We start from the raw sequence: 15,487 nt of genomic DNA, 5'->3' as shown, positions 1-15,487 counted from the left end.
GAGGCTGTTGGTGTCTTTGTAGGTCGGAATGAGCTGATTGCCCGCTACATCAAGCTCCGGACAGGAAAGACCCGCACCAGGAAGCAGGTGGGCCCTGGGAGATGAGAGTGGATCCCGGGGGCAGGTACCCTGCTCCCAGCCTGCTCCCATGGTGGGCCAGGCCCTCTGCAGGACCAAGGGTGGGTTCTCAGTGGGGCTGGTTTAGAGGGGTTAGCTCTTTCTGGTGTATCACGGACAGTTCATTGTCCCTGCTGCTGTCAACTGGGAGGAGATCCCTCACCTTCCAGGGGAGTCAGCAGCCCGCTCCCCGCCCCTCTCCAGGACACCAGAACAGAGAGTGGAGTGGCAGCACTATACTTTGTTTTATTGCCAGACTCTGGATTAGCTGGATGTGGCAGGACTGAGGGCCCATCATGGACTGGGCCTTTCATTCACTCAGTCCACAGATGTGGGCTGAAGGTGCTGGAGTGGGGGAGGGTCAGGGAGCCAAAAAGGGGAGCACAGGCCTTCTGGGAGGTGGGGACAGCAGCCTTCTCTTCCTTGCTGCAGGTCTCCAGCCACATCCAGGTGCTGGCTCGTCGAAAAGCCCGCGAGATCCAGGCCAAGTTAAAGGTAAGACAAACCAGCGGCAGTGGGAGGGGGACCTAGGCCACAGGTGAGGCCAGCTTCCTAGAAAGTGGGGCTCTTTTTCTAGCAGGAAAATTCTTCCCCTTGGGTTCAGGGACTGGCTGTTTGTACACAGAGCCAGCATGCTTCTTGGTGTTTAAAAGAGTGGGATTCAGCCTATAACTGCTTGACTGTGCAGGATATGACAGATGACCTCAGAGCTGTGTGTGTGAGACCACCAGGCTGTACAGTGTGTGCCTCCCCCCACCCCCGCAGCTCACTCGCAGATCCCAGCGGGATTGCCCTCCACACCCCATTCCTTGACAACCTCCTCAAGGCCCTGGCCCTTAGTACCGTCCCCTGTGCTTGCAGGGTGGTCAGGCTTGGGCGGCACTGCCCCTGGGGTAGGATGAATATTATTGCGGAAGCTGGTGAGATTCCTTCCTACACTCTGCTCTCTGAGATGGGCAGCTCTCTCCCCGTCCCAGATCCGCCCCACCTTACAGGGCCATCTCCTGACAGGGACTGCTCTGTGGAGGGCCAGCTGCTGTCAGGACTCCTCTCAGGGCAGTCTGTTTCCCACAGGACTGAGGCTTCCTGGACACTAGATGAATACCAGGTGGGAATGAGCTCCCTGTCATAGATGTGTTCATAGCAGAGTTTGCCCAGCTGCTTGGCAAGAAGAGCTGACATTTGGGGGTCTCAGATGAGACCAGCAGTTAACACACTTTTTTAAAGAAGGAGCAGAGGCCTCTTTTCTTTTTTTCCCCAACAAAATATTGCACCAGTATGTTACCAGAGGAGCTACTCTAGTCACAGCTAGGTTGATGAGGAATAATAATAGGCCAGAGACCCCCTGTTCCTAGTCACCTCTCGTGCTCTGTGGCTCTTAAACCCCAAAGTAGCTCATAACCCAGTTAAAAACCTTGGCACTAGATGAGCTTGAAGGTCCCATGTGGCTCCGGTTGTCCCTGATCCTGATGCAGAGGCTCCAAATAAGTGGTGGGAACTCCCAGGAAGCTGCACCCCACTGCCCACTCAACCCAGCTGTCCCCCACCCCTGCAGCTGCAGTCTAGCACCTCGCTCCTTTGTCCCCCGGACAGCTGGCCGGGCCTCAGCTGTTGCTCTCTTCCTCTGAGGCCAGGCACATGTACTCCTGCAGACCCTCTGGCCCTGGAGTCCAGCATGATCCCCACTTCTCCTCTCTGGTCTGCCTCTGACTCATTGGGACCCTGGCAGGGGGCCAGAATGAGCCAGAATGGAGAAAAGACTTTCCAGTGGTCTGTTTACAGCTGTCGAGGGAAACTTTTAATTCCCTTGGGGACCATCTGCACAGCCCACGTTTGCTTCAAGGAATCACTACGTTTGTCTATAGGCTCTAACTTAGAGGTTGGGGAGAGCTTTCAGAGACCACTGTGCAGACTGCAAGGGGAGCCATGAGCTCCTGAAATAAGATGCATTCATTTTCCTGGGGGTAGTGGTCTAAGGATTTTGTCATGTTCTCAGAGGGGTCTGGGATCCAACATAATTCGTCTCCCTGATGGACAGACTTCTGTTAGGTAGAAATCCTCCAGTACTTGGGATTTGGTCTGTCTGGGTCTGCCCTTGTGCTGTGGGAGCATGGATGAGTCACTGGCCCTGCTCAAGCTTTATTCATTTTAAAATATGAAATGACAGGCTTAAGCAAGGTGGTATCTGAGGTCTTCTTCAGCCCCCAAATTCGGTGACTCCCTGGTCTTGTTACCTGGTAACTGATGTCATTCCCCATGATGTCCTTCCCACTTCCCCCTGATTCCTGTTCCACCCTGGTGAGGGCGTGGTTTCCTGAGCCCTGGTCATTTGTTTAGATCAGCTATCCGGGAAGGGACGTAAGTTGCTGACATTGAGTAGATGGAGCTCTCCGGCCCCATAATGCAGTTGTTAACCACAGAGGTCCACAGGCTTTCTCAGGGTACAGCCTCCTGCACACACATGTCCTCTTGGAAGGAGAGCCCCGGGCCAGCTGGCGTGTTGGGCTTTTCCCTCCTGAGCAGTGTGTGTCCTCCAGAGGAGCCGCCTTATGCTAATAGCTTCTTCTTTGGTTATCAAAGAGCCTCTGAGAGTAAGGTTGACCCCAAAAGGACAGTGGTTTGAGGATGACTCCTCCTCTCAGGATGGTCTCCTCTGCCTTCCACGGTGTGTGCTGGGTGCTGTCAGAGTTCACTGTACATCCTTCTCTCCCCCTGTCCCTGGCCCAGGGACTGCAGAGGCCAGAGCTGAGTTGATATGCAAACTTAGACCAAGCTTTCAGGCCAGCCATCACCACTGTCAGCACCCTAAATTCTCTGAGGGTGCCACATAAATTCTCTGAGCTTCTGTTTCTTCAGCTGAAGATGGGGATGCTACTTGTCTTGCCAGCCTCACGGGAGTGCTGTGATGTTCAGAATCAAAGTGAGGTTGTGTTGTTGACCTTCTGTGGACCATCTTGTGCCATGTGACTGCACATGGAAGGGCCTCTGGGGTTCTAGTTCCATAGTCATGAGGTACAGGGATGCTGGGTGACCACCTGGACCTTTCAGAGCCTAATGCCTGCACAGTGGTGTTCCCCTCATAGGGCTATGGCGGGAGCCGAGGAAAACTGTCCTGGAGAAGCCACCTGTCTGCTGCATGGGCCTCCATCAGTTCTCACTATCTGTGACTCAGGACAGATCTGGTCTACCAACTTAAGTCCCACAGATCGGCTAATTTATTTTTCCCATTTAAAAATACTCATCAGAAAGAGAATTTCTTTTTTTTTTTTTAATTGGTGTTCAATTTGCCAACATATAGAATATCACCTAGTGCTCATCCCATCAAGTGCCCACCTCAGTGCCTGTCACCCAGTCACCCCCACCCCCCGCCCACCTCCCCTTCCACCACCCCTAGTTCGTTTCCCAGAGTTAGGAGTCTTTCATGTTCTGTCTCCCTTTCTGATATTTCCCACTTATTTTTTCTCCTTTCCCCTTTATTCCCTTTCACTATTTTTATATTCCTCAAATGAATGAGACCATATAATGTTTGTCCTTCTCCGATTGACTTACTTCACTCAGCATAATACCCTCCAGTTCCATCCACGTCGAAGCAAATGGTGGGTATTTGTCGTTTCTAATGGCTGAGGAATATTCCATGGTATACATAGACCACAGCTTCTTTATCCATTCATTTTTCGATGGACACTGAGGCTCCTTCCACAGTTTGGCTAAACATCGGGGTGCAGGTGTCCTGGAGTTTCATTGCATCTGTAAGAAAGAGAATTTCTAATCTGAGCTCCAGAGTTGACATATCCAGTCTTTTGCCCTCAGTTAAGTCACACACACTGAATAATACTTAATATTCCAGTCTATAAATGTGGTCTTATTTTGGACAAAAACATAGTTTCTGTTAGGCTTTTTGAAAATACAGTAATCTGGGATCCCTGGGTGGCGCAGCGGTTTAGTGCCTCCCTTTGGCCCAGGGCGCGATCCTGGAGACCCGGGATCGAATCCCACATCGGGCTCCCGGTGCATGGAGCCTGCTTCTCCCTCTGCCTGTGTCTCTGCCTCTCTCTCTCTCTCTCTCTGTGACTATCATAAATAAAAAATTAAAAAAAAAAAATTAAAAAAAAAAAAGAAAATACGGAAATCTGAATACAGAAATACTGAATTATGTCTCCTCATTTTAAAGACCCGTGGGATTGGGGCACTCAGGATGGGAACCACTGGCTTCCACACATATAAAGATTATTATTACGGTTACTGTTATTGCCAGTGTTGTGAGTGCTTACATGTGCTTTTCTCCCACGGAGGGTGAATAGCTTGTATTGAATCCTGATGTGTAAAAGGCAGGGGGTGCCCAGTGCAAGAGAAGACTCCTGGGATGGAACCGAGATAGGTGGGACCCCCAGGAGACCATCCCATGCCTCCACACAGTCCATGTGACTGAGGGTGACCCCTCCTGTCCATTTGAGGAAGGCTCTGGCACGTTGGTGTATCATCAACCCTGGGTCAGGTACTCCCCTGGCTGCCAATGTCGTAGAGGTAAACAAGGACTAAAAGGCCTTCTCAAAGTAGCCCCCTTGAGATTGTTTGGCAGATGGTTTCCCGAGCCCTTTAAGCTCTACTAAAATAGATGGAACAAGTATTTTGCCCTTTGACAGATGAGGAAACTGATCAGAGGAACTAAGTGACGTGTGCTCAGTCACTAATCAAGTTCATAGGACTGCAGGGGCCTGAGCCTGGTCCCTCAGGGCCTTGTCCAGGGTTCTGGCCACTGGTGGTGGGACAGCTTCCGCGAGCACCAGCCTGGACCCCGCCTCACCCACACCTCTTATGGGGACCACCACTGAGGCCCTCCCTTCCAATGTCTCCCCAGGACCAGGCAGCTAAGGACAAGGCCCTGCAGAGCATGGCGCCCATGTCACCCGCCCAGGCCATCTCCGCCACAGCCTTCCACAGTAAAATGGCCCTCGCCCGGGGCCCAGGCCACCCAGCAGTCTCAGGGGTAAGTGGGGCTGCCTGGAGTCAGAGGCCATGCCAGCCCCTCCTTTGCCACTCTTCCGCCTCTCTAGGAGCCAGAGGCACTGGCCAGGCCTGGAGAGCAGGGGGCGGGAAGGAGGGACCAAGGACCAAGGGGCCATGCCAGGGCATGGCTCTGCTGGTGTTGGCACTGGCTTCTCAGGGGCCTTGCCTGTGACACAGCAGACCTTCCACAAGGGGCAGAGCTTCCTCCAGGAATAGACCGACCGAGTAGCCCTCCATAGTTGGCCTGATTGACAGATGAAGGGCTGAGGTGCAGCCGCCTTGTGCCCTGGAGCAGCCCCCATCTCGGTCCTGCCCCCGCAGCCCTCACGCACTCAGCGCCGTTCTCTGTCGCCTCAGACAGTCCGTGTTCAGACTCTTGTTCGTGTTGTACATTTCTTACCCCTGGCCAGCTAGCTCACACTTTCAGAATGGTCTAGAGAGGCTCTTCCTTTCCAGGGCTGTATCCTCACAGGCTTCTCTTGGTCGTAGGGACTAAATGGATCTTCATAATGCACCTGTAGCACTGCCCTAGGTGTGCAGGGAGAGGGCAGTGATGGGCAGTGTGATTCAGAGATTGCTAGCCCATCAGGATATTACACAGGACAGAGTGATGCTGTTTGCAAGGGAGCTTGGGACACCTAGAGCTAAATAGGTTTCTTGACTCTGGGACTGTTGAGGCTGCTGTGTATTGTGGGCTTCCAAGGGAGGAATATAGCTGCCAGGATTCCAAACCTGGGGTTTCTCCTGAGGAGCACCTTTTCAGCAGAGCATGTCCAGAGACTAGAGCTCCTCGCGACACATTTTGGGACACCACTCAAGCCTGGATAGTCCTGGATAGAAGCGCTAACTGTCTCCTTACTCCCACCGGTCCAGCCTCCTAGCCCTGCCTTCCAGCTGAGGCTCCTGCCTGGCCTCCCCACACCATTGCCCATGTGCACGGGGCTCTGCTGACTCTGTGCTTTTTGCCTCCTCAGTTTTGGCAAGGAGCTTTGCCGGGCCAAGCCGGAACATCCCATGAGTGAGTATGGCCTGCTACCCGTTGCTCTCGGAACTGAGCTGGAGCATAAACTTGGGCTGTGGAGCCTGGCTCCCAGTCTGGGACAGGGCTGCAATGTGCAGTCAGCCTTCCAGGAGGGGCTAGAGCTTTGGGATTTGGCTCTCCTACTTGCAGGCAACAACTCAGTCGGCAATGTGGACACCATGGGAGTTTGGTATCTGCCAAAACTCTAGTCTGTCTGGGGTAGAGCAGGGCCAGAGTTTGAGACCCAAAGGGAGGGAGGCTAGGAAGCCGGCCTCTGGCTGGCCGCTCTGGTTGGCCGGGAAGGGAAGGAAAAGAAGGAGGGGTGGATTTTTCCAATAGGCACACTGCTTTTGTGGGTCATCCATGAAACCTGATGGACTTGGCAGGGGAAGGAGCAGGTGGCCAGAGCCCACCAAGGCCACTGATGGCCAGACCCCCAGCCACACAGGAGCGTTGCACATTGCTGGAGGCTCCTGGGCTACCACCTGCTGTAAGGCTTACACTTCCTGTCTCCTGTCTCCTACAGTGTGAAACCTTTCTCTCAACAAACCTACACTGTCCAGCCTTCACTGCCTCTGCCAGGTGGGTCAGAAGTGCATGGCTCCTTTGTACCTCGCATGCCTGCAGCTCTTGCCCCCCCAGGTCCCAGGCCCCCCGACAGCTGGACATCTTATGACCCACTTAGGTGCTGCCCTGGCATGTGCTCAGACCATATGTCCCAGGCTCCTGGCTCCATCCCATTGCTTGCCCCTATCATGCACACCTCTGCCGAGCCCCTCGTTGCCTGACATGCTCCCCAGTCTGGGCTCAGGGCTTTCAGGGGTTCACAGGGTGGGGCTTATGCCCCAGGGCGACTGTTCCACCTGGTGCCCCTCGTGTGCCACTCCTGAGATGGCCTCCCTCTTGGTGACACTATAATCCTCTCCTTCAAGACAGGAGGTCCAAGGAGAGCGTGGTTTTCTAGCATGGAGCTGCTTGTGAGCAGAGGGAGCACTCCTGGCGGAGGCCTGGAGTGTGGGTGGGCCCGCATGGCAAGCACAGGAGTCCGTCCTGGCCCACAGTGACCTGCCCTGTCCTTGCGTCTTTCTCATGAGGGTCTCCCATCTCCTTCCTCTCTGCAGGGTCTTCACCCTTAACCACCCTTAACCTTAACTTTTCTGACTCTTTGCCTCTGCCGACTGGCCTGGCTTGTCCTTTTCCCAGAGCAGCACACCCCCCTGCCTGAGGCCTTGGTTGCTGCTTTCTCCCAGTCCCCAGGAATCCACCCTCCTGTCTGTGGCCGCCTCTCACAGGCCTCCATCTTGTTCAGGCCTTCCTACTCTTGCCTGGATTATTGCAGCAGCCTCCTAACCTGCCCCCTCCTTGTTTTATCTTGCCTCCCCTCTACCCTGTGGCTCATCCCAGTGACCTTTATAAAGCAGCAGTTGCACCCTGTGGTTCCTGGGCTTAAAATCTTTTCCTGGCTCCCTGGTGCCCTCTGGGTATGATCTAAACTCTGTCTTAGGACTTGCGTGGCCCTCCTTGGTCACTCAGCTTCTTTCCTCTCCCTGCTCCTGCCCTGCATCACCCCGCCCTGCCTCACCCTGCCCTGCCTCACCCCGCCCTGCCTTAGGGCTATGGCTTGGGCTTCCTCTCCTGCAAGCTTCCCTGCATCTCCACCTGCCCAGTTCAGGTGCCCTGAGCACTCTGCACCCCCACCTAGCACTTGACACTCTTCATTGCTAGGGGCTGGGCTTGAGGGGGCAGTGTCTGTGACTAGCTGGTCAGTGTCTTCCATGTGTCCTGTTGTGTCTGGCACATGGCACTTCCTGGGTGAGCGGTGCTTAGACAGTGAGTGAGTCCTTCAGCGGGTGTGTTCAACACAGGCTTTTATGTCCAGCATGGTCCTCTGCCCCCCTGTTTCTTCTCCGTCTCCTTCCTATCACGCTCCTGAGTTCCCCAGCCTCCCTCTCCTGGCCTGCAGGCTTCTGGCCTTGTGCCTCACTGCTGTCATCCCGTCAGGCACCAGGGCCTGGGGTTTGGCTCCCCTCATGTGCCTCCTCGTCCCTTACTCTTCCTTCCATGACACCGCTTTCATTCACACCTTCTTCATATTTCCTCTGGGAAGACATCCCCAGGACTGTGCTTCTGACAGCCTCTCCCCTGCTTGCTCCTTCCTTCACATTGGGTAGGACCTTCCAGAAATGCAGGTCTGAACATTTCACTGCTCTGCCAGCAGTCCTCTGTCATTCCCAAACACCCAGGCTCAAATTCATGCTGCTTAGCCCAGCCCGCTCCAGGCCCATCTCTTTCACTTTGTTTCCTGCCACGGCTGCAGACCCACCTGCTCGGCAGCTCCCCTGAACACCTGGCTTCTAGATGGCCGAGCTTCTCACAGCCCCCCTACCTTTGCCTCTGCCTTGTCCTCTGCTTCCAGCACCCTTTTCCTGTCTTCACCCCTTGCCTCCTGCTTGTACTTGCTACTTCCTTCAAGCATCGCCTTCCTGGGGGAAGCCTTCCCTGACGACCCCGAGTCCATTCTTACCATGGTCACTACTTCCTTTCCTGGCGAGCCTGTGTGTGGGGTCCATTCTGAGCCAGGCACTGTTCTGGGGGCTGGAGGGACAGCAGTGAACAGATCAGGAGACTTCCTGTGCTCACAGGGCTTATATCACTGTAGCAGTCTCTGTGTCTGGTTATCTCTGACTGGACTCCAAGCTCCTCGATAAGAACCTAGCAGTGCTGCTCAGGAAGCCTTCAGTCCAGCAGGCATCCTGGCCCCTCACCCGGTGTCCATTTTCCCTTGAGTGCAGTTATTTCCAGGGGCCCGAGGGGACTGGCTTGTACTAGGCCAAGCGCTCCCTTCCACCGCCCCTGCTGGGAGGCCTATTTATGGGAGGCAGGAGATGCCCTCGCCAGCTTGGGGTCTCACTGCTGGGCCTGGGATCCTCGCAGAGGCTGTTGGCAGGGAGGCCATATGTGGACCGCTCCCCATGTGCCTCTCCTGCTGTATGCAGGGTTTGAGTCTCCTGCAGGACCCACCCCGTCGCCCTCAGCGCCCCCAGCACCCCCGTGGCAGGGCCGCAGTGTGGCCAGCTCCAAGCTCTGGATGTTGGAGTTCTCTGCCTTCCTGGAGCAGCAGCAGGACCCTGATACGGTAGGTCCTGGCCTGGGTCTGGCCAGGTCTCTTACCTGTTCCTGTTTCTGGAGGCTCCTGCTCCTGTGTCTTCTCCAACTCTTCTCCCACCTGCTTCTGGCTTCCTGCCCTGGCCTTCTGCTCCCCTCCACTTTTGGGTTTCACCTAGATCTCTTGCTCTTCCCAGTCTTCCCTTCCTCTGGCCCTCCCTCCCCTTTCCTTTTCTTCTTCAACCCCTCCCTCTTCTTTCCTCATGCAGCCTCTCCTCTTCCCCTCCTCCCCTGGCACAGTGATGCTTCCACCCTAAAGCCCTCCCCAGGTTTCTTTGTCCATCCCAGTTCTCTTGGCCTCTCCCTCTGCTGCTCCCTCCCTGACCTGAATTCTTCCCACCCAGTGCCCACCACCCCCTCACTGATCCATCCTTTCCCCTGTGGCTCTGAGGAGCCTCCTGGGTCTGACCCACATCCTTGTGATGCCAGCTGAGAGCGGGGCCCCGCCCCACCCTGTCCCCTTCAGTGTCCCATGTCCTGAGTGACCAGCGTCACCTGGAAAGGTCAGAGGAGGAGATGCTAGAAGAGCCTGGGCCCGGGGGACTTCATAGGCCATTTCACTTTGCCGTTTTCAAACTTGTTTTCTCAGCTGAGGAACCATTAATCAGACTCTTACTCAGAAGCCTGGTGCGTACAACAAAAGAAGTAGACTTACTTTGGTTGTAGCCAGAGGTAGCCCAGCCCCCATCTGCGGGGTGGAGCATAGTTTGAAAACACCTTATCTAGGTCAATGGTCTGACATCCCAGATGAGATAAGAGAGGCCCAAAGGTAGAAAATGACTTGCCTACGGATATTCACTGACCCAGCCAGGACTAAGAGTGACCCCAATACCTACCATTTAATGAGTATCTATTAGGTGCACACACCACCCTGGATGTTCCATACCTGTTAACTTTGCTTGACATTGGGTCCTTTTACTGTCTCCATTATTCCAGTTGGGAAAACAGGCCCGGAGAGGTGAAGTCATTCCTTGCTCCAGGTCGTATGGCTGTGATCTGAGTTCTGGTCTTCTCCATCTGCCCTGTTCCCTTGCACCTGTCCCTCAATCCAGCTCTTCTCTCCACAGTACAACAAGCACCTGTTCGTGCACATTGGCCAGTCCAGCCCAAGCTACAGTGACCCCTACCTCGAAGCTGTGGACATCCGCCAGATCTATGACAAATTCCCAGAGAAGAAGGGAGGACTCAAGGAACTCTTTGAACGGGGACCTTCCAATGCCTTTTTTCTGGTGAAATTCTGGGTAAGCCCTTTGATAAACCCTTCCTTCCAATCTCTAGGACATTGATGATAATGAGGAGAAAGGAGGAAGAGTGGGCATCAGGTGCCCTTTTCATGAGTGGAAACCTGGAAAGGTGGGGCTACTGCAAAGGGCGGCGCAAATGCAAACTGGCCACTCAGTGGTGGGAGGCTGATACAGGAGGAGGCAGTGGTGCTGGAGGACTGAGCGTGCAGAATCAGGTACTTTTCTGAGAGGTTGTGATGGCAGCTGGGTCCAGGCAAAAAGTGCAGCCACAAGGGGGCTGTCATACTGGGAAGAGACCTCGGGGGACTCTGAGGGAGGGGTAGGTGAAGAGCCAACATGAACTCTCTGAATTCCAAGTCCTGAATTCATTTCAGGGGTGGAGCAGGGCAGCTGTTGGGTTGGGCAGGGCTTGGAGAAGTGGGCTGGAGGATTAGGATAGCTCACCCCGAGAGAAACACCTACCCAGCTCACCCAGCTCAGCCTATAGCCTGAGCCTCTGCTGCCTTCCCTGCCTCACCCTGGGACAGGTGCTGTGTGAAGAGAGCTCCCTGCTTTTGCAACACCTCCTCTAAGATGAGCAGGTACATGCTTACCTTCCAGGGGCCCAGTACACACAGAAAAGGGGTGCAGGGTGGGGAGGCAGACAACTACACACTAAACCAGCAGTGGGGACATACAGGAAATCCCTCTGACACACAGCCTTTGATCAGTTTTCAGAGCACAGAAGAGGCAGTACTGGGACTGCGACTTGGAGTTCCTGAGCTTTAAGGTGCTGCAGGCTTGTTGTGGGAGCAGAATAGGATTGGACTCGACCTATAGGGATGGGCAAGATCCATCCAGCAGAGCCTGGGAAAGGCTCTACAGCCTGGCACAGGTGTAAGGACCATGGGCTCCGGAGGGGAAAGGCATGGGCACAGGTGTGTGAAAGTAAAACTGGGGCAGCCCCAGTGGCCCAGTGGTATAGCGCCGCCTTTGGCCCAGGGCGTGATCCTGGAGACCCGGGATCAAGTCCCACGTCGGACTCGCTGCGTGGAGCCTGCTTCTCCCTCTGCCTGTGTCTCTGCCTCTCTGTGTGTCTCTCATGAATAAATAAATAAAATATTAAAAAAAAACAAAACTGGTAAAGGGACTCCGATCCTGAAGGGACTCCTCGTCATAGAGTCTGGGTTTTATCCAACCCAGGATGAAAAATAGGTAATATTTTCTTTTACTTTATCTTATTTTAAATCAATGAATATTAATAGTTATATAATGAATTAATACTAAGAGGCAAATCATTCATCAGGTCCCCCTCTCTCCTGGAGATTCTTCTCCCAGGTGCCTCTGTGCTGCTTCAGTCTGAACTGGTTGTTCTCAACCTGCTGTGTGGATGTCACCTGGACACTGCATTTACTCTTCCTCCTGTATGGAATCTGTGGTTTTCTAGATCTCTACTTCTCTCTGGTGTCCCTGCTTATCTTGCAGGAAAACATTCTCTAGTACCTCCCTAAGGAAAAATGTGTGATAAATGTTCAAGTCTTTGCCTGGTTGAATGCCTATTGTTTTGTGCTTGGTTGATAGTTAGACTGGGTATAGAATCTAGGTCACAAATATTTTCCCAGAGATGATTTTCAAGAATCATTCTTCAGTGCGTTGCTCCAAACACGAGTAGTCTGATTACATTTTAATTCTCTATCCTTTGTTATGTCACTTGGGGTTTTTTTTGTTTGGTTGTTGTTGTTGTTTTTTTTTTTTTTTTAAGATTCATTTATTTATTCATGAGAGACCCACACAGAGAGAAAGAGATAGAGACAGAGACATAGGCAGAGGGAGAAGCAGGCTCCCTGAGGGAAGCCTGACATGGGACTTGATCCCAGACCCCAGGATCACACCCTGAGCCGAAGGCAGATGCTCAATTGCTGAGCCACCCAAGTGTCCCTAGATTTTGTTTTTTTATCTCTGAAAAATTTGCATTTCCTTTCTATCTCTTATGTTAAGTTTCAGATAGAGGAGCTTTGGGATATGTGTGTTTTTACTTTCTGATTTTTTTAAGCCAGGCACTTTGAATTGTGAAATTAGTGTTTCTCAACTTGGGGAAAATTTACTTATATTATTTCTTTCTCTCTGTTGGCTCTGTTTTTTTTGTTTTTTTGTTTTTTTAAGATTTTATTTATTCATGAGAGACAGAGAGGCAGAGACATAGGCAGAGGGAGAAGCAGGCTCCCTGTGAGGAGCCTGATGTGGGACTCAGTCTTGGACCCCAGGATCATGACCTGAACCAAAGGTAGATGTTTATTTAACTGCTGAGCCACCCCGGTACCCCTGGCTCTGTATTCTTATCCAAGAAACCATATCCTGGATTTACCCTCTATGATTTTTACAGTTTCTTGATTTTCCACCTCATTTTCTTAGAGATTTCCTTAACTTTATCTTTTAATTCTTCTGAGTTGATTGAGTGTATCTGAGTACATATTATGTAAAACCCGGTACAACAGTGGCATAAATAGTTTATTTTTCTTTCATGTAAAGTAAGTCTGGAGGTAGACTCTCCAGGGCTGGTCCAGCAGCTTCTTAAAATCACTGGAGATCTGTCTCCTCTCCAGCTGTTTGTATACACAGTGCAGGGCTTCTGTCCTCAAGGTCATGGCGGCTTCTGGAGGGTTTTTTTTTTTTTTTTTTTTTAAGATTTTATTTATTTATTCATAACAGACACAGAGAGAGATAGGTTTTTTTTTTTTTTAATTTATTCATGAAAGACACAGAGAGAGGCAGAGACACAGGCAGAGGGAGAAGCAGGCTCCCTGTGGGGTGCCTGATGTGGGACTCGATGCTGGGACTCTGGGACCACACCCTGAGCCAAAAGCAGACGCTCAAACACTGAGCCACCTAGGTGTCCCTCACTGAAGGTTTTTGAATAGGGCAAGATGTGGCCAGGGTTGTCCTGGGCTGGATAAATCAACTGCCCAGCCTGGAGGTGAGGAGCAGGCTGTACTAGTATAGGTCAGGTCTCTTTGGGACCTCAGCCAGAGAGGCCGGCTGTAGGGGGTGATGTGTGCAGCAGGACATCTTTCTCCCTTTCTTTAGGAGGGGTGTAACCCCCTTCACTTCCCCTCTTTTCTCTCTATCAGCCCTGGACCTGGGAACAGGAACTAAGAGGCTTTGCCTTGGGTGGCTGTCAACACCACTCCTGCCCGTCCAGCTGTGCTGATTCCTCTTTCCCGCTGTGCATCCAGGGAGGCTCTTGGCCTCTCTTGGGGGAAGCCTGCATCCGCTCTTGAGTGCTCCTTCCTTTAGACCCCCAAGCCAGTCCAGGCTTAGCCTTGACTTGGAAGAAGGAGCTTTGGGAGATGATGACTCTTTCTCAGCTCTGGCTCAGCTACCCTGGATTGTAATTTTGGGTCAGAAGGAAGGCCTGGTTGGCTGGAGGCATTTGTGGAAACAGCATCTTTGGCCGGTGGGGGGAGATGGCAAATCTGGGGCCTTTTTCACCAGCTCTTGGCTTCTTTTAGTTTCTAATAATATTCTGTGTTCTAGTCACCCTCCAGATGAGGACCATCCTAGGCCTACTATTTCACAAAGTGGGGGAACTGAGGCATGGAGGTAGTGTGGGCCTGACTTTGAGACACGCGAGCCAGGATGCACCTCTTTTTCCTTTGGTTGTCCTTGTGATATAAGTGTTGTGACCTAGGTCAGGGTAGTTGGTGGAAGGTTACGCCAGGCACTGTTCATCGCTGCATGTATCAGCACGTTTCATGCTTGCTACAACCCTAAAGGCAGTTTCTGTGGACAGCCTCGTTCAGTAGAGGGGAAACTGAGCACAGAGTGAAATCACTTGAGGGTCACCCAGTTCCTAGTGGCAACACGAGAATTTACACTCAGTGTGTCTCTAGGGTGTGCACTTGGAACTGTGACACTGAACTGGCTGACCTTACAGAGTGCCAGGGGTACCCTTCATGCAGGGTCCCGTGCTCCCCCTGCTCCTGTTGGAGAAGGCTCTGGGTCGCCTAAGAAAGGACCCGGAAGACCCTGAGGAATAGCAGGTGGTGGCAGTGTGGGGATTGCAGACTCAACTGTGCATCCAATGTAGAGTTGGACAGTTGGGCTTCTTGGGTTTTCTAGAACCCAGAGTTCCCTTCCAGAAAGTGAGGAGGTGAGAGTGCGCAGGTAGGGAAAGGTAATTAGAATGTTCCTCTCCAATTTTGCTTGTGGTCCACATCCCCTCCTTCTTCTTGATGTTTTCGGGGAGGTTGGAAGTAAGGATTGATGGCAGAAGGGAAGGGAGGAGACAGTTGGTGCTGGGGAACTTGACCAGGTGGGTTCCCCATGTGGCCTCTACGTTTGCTCATGGGCCATGCACGTGGCCCTCCTGTGTGGACTCAGCTGGCCCTTGTCTTCTAGGAACTCACATTCCTTGTGGGAGAATCTGGAGCAGGTCTCAGGGTCCTGGAGCAGCAACCAGTATACAGATACAGGGAAGTGTGGTGGACTGCAAGGGGGGCCCTCCTGGTGTGTCAGGGGAGGCCAGGAGGGCAGCAATGGGCTCCAGCTGGGGTGGAGAAGCTCTCATCTCTGCTCTGCCGCTTGAGACCTGTGACCTGAGCAAAGCTCAGCTTCTCTAGGCCCTTGTCTCTGTCTGAACAATCTGCGGTTTTGTTCTTGAGGGCCTGCAGGGGACTGTGTCTCTGAGGACCGTCATGTGCCCCTGCCCCTTGCTTGAGCCCCTAGAGCCAGGTCATCTCTGAAGACCAGACACTTGGTCAGGGCAAGGATGGGTGAAATCAGAGATGGGGGCATGTCAGTGGCCAGGGCTCCTTGGCAGTCATCTGGTCCCTCCTGTGTGGGGAGGGTTAAGGCACCAGGAAGTACAAATCTGTGATGGGGGAAAAAGAAATGCTCCTGTTTGCTAAGCATGAGAGTTTTGGTCAGCCATGGGGTCCTCATAGCCAGCTCTGGT

General features: G+C 52.9%; 1 protein-coding gene across 4 annotated transcripts in view; it reads left to right on the top strand.

Annotated features, from left to right (window-relative positions):
• The window catches only part of TEAD4 (TEA domain transcription factor 4), a 64,237-nt gene that overhangs the window by 38,596 nt on the left and 10,154 nt on the right, over positions 1 to 15,487 (top strand). For 3 of the 4 annotated variants that reach the window (XM_072799388.1, XM_072799390.1, XM_072799387.1), the window contains exons 3-9: positions 23 to 87; positions 550 to 612; positions 4,976 to 5,104; positions 6,099 to 6,142; positions 6,672 to 6,727; positions 9,142 to 9,281; positions 10,378 to 10,551. In XM_072799388.1, coding sequence (XP_072655489.1) covers positions 23 to 87; positions 550 to 612; positions 4,976 to 5,104; positions 6,099 to 6,142; positions 6,672 to 6,727; positions 9,142 to 9,281; positions 10,378 to 10,551 — 671 coding nt within the window. The remainder of the gene's footprint in view (positions 1 to 22; positions 88 to 549; positions 613 to 4,975; positions 5,105 to 6,098; positions 6,143 to 6,671; positions 6,728 to 9,141; positions 9,282 to 10,377; positions 10,552 to 15,487) is intronic. The other variant, XM_072799389.1, reaches the window with a different exon arrangement.

The sequence above is a fragment of the Canis lupus genome, chromosome 25, assembly GCF_048164855.1.
Source record: "Canis lupus baileyi chromosome 25, mCanLup2.hap1, whole genome shotgun sequence".
Classification (NCBI taxonomy): Eukaryota; Metazoa; Chordata; class Mammalia; order Carnivora; family Canidae; genus Canis; species Canis lupus.
This window is presented reverse-complemented; position numbering and strand designations above follow the sequence as displayed.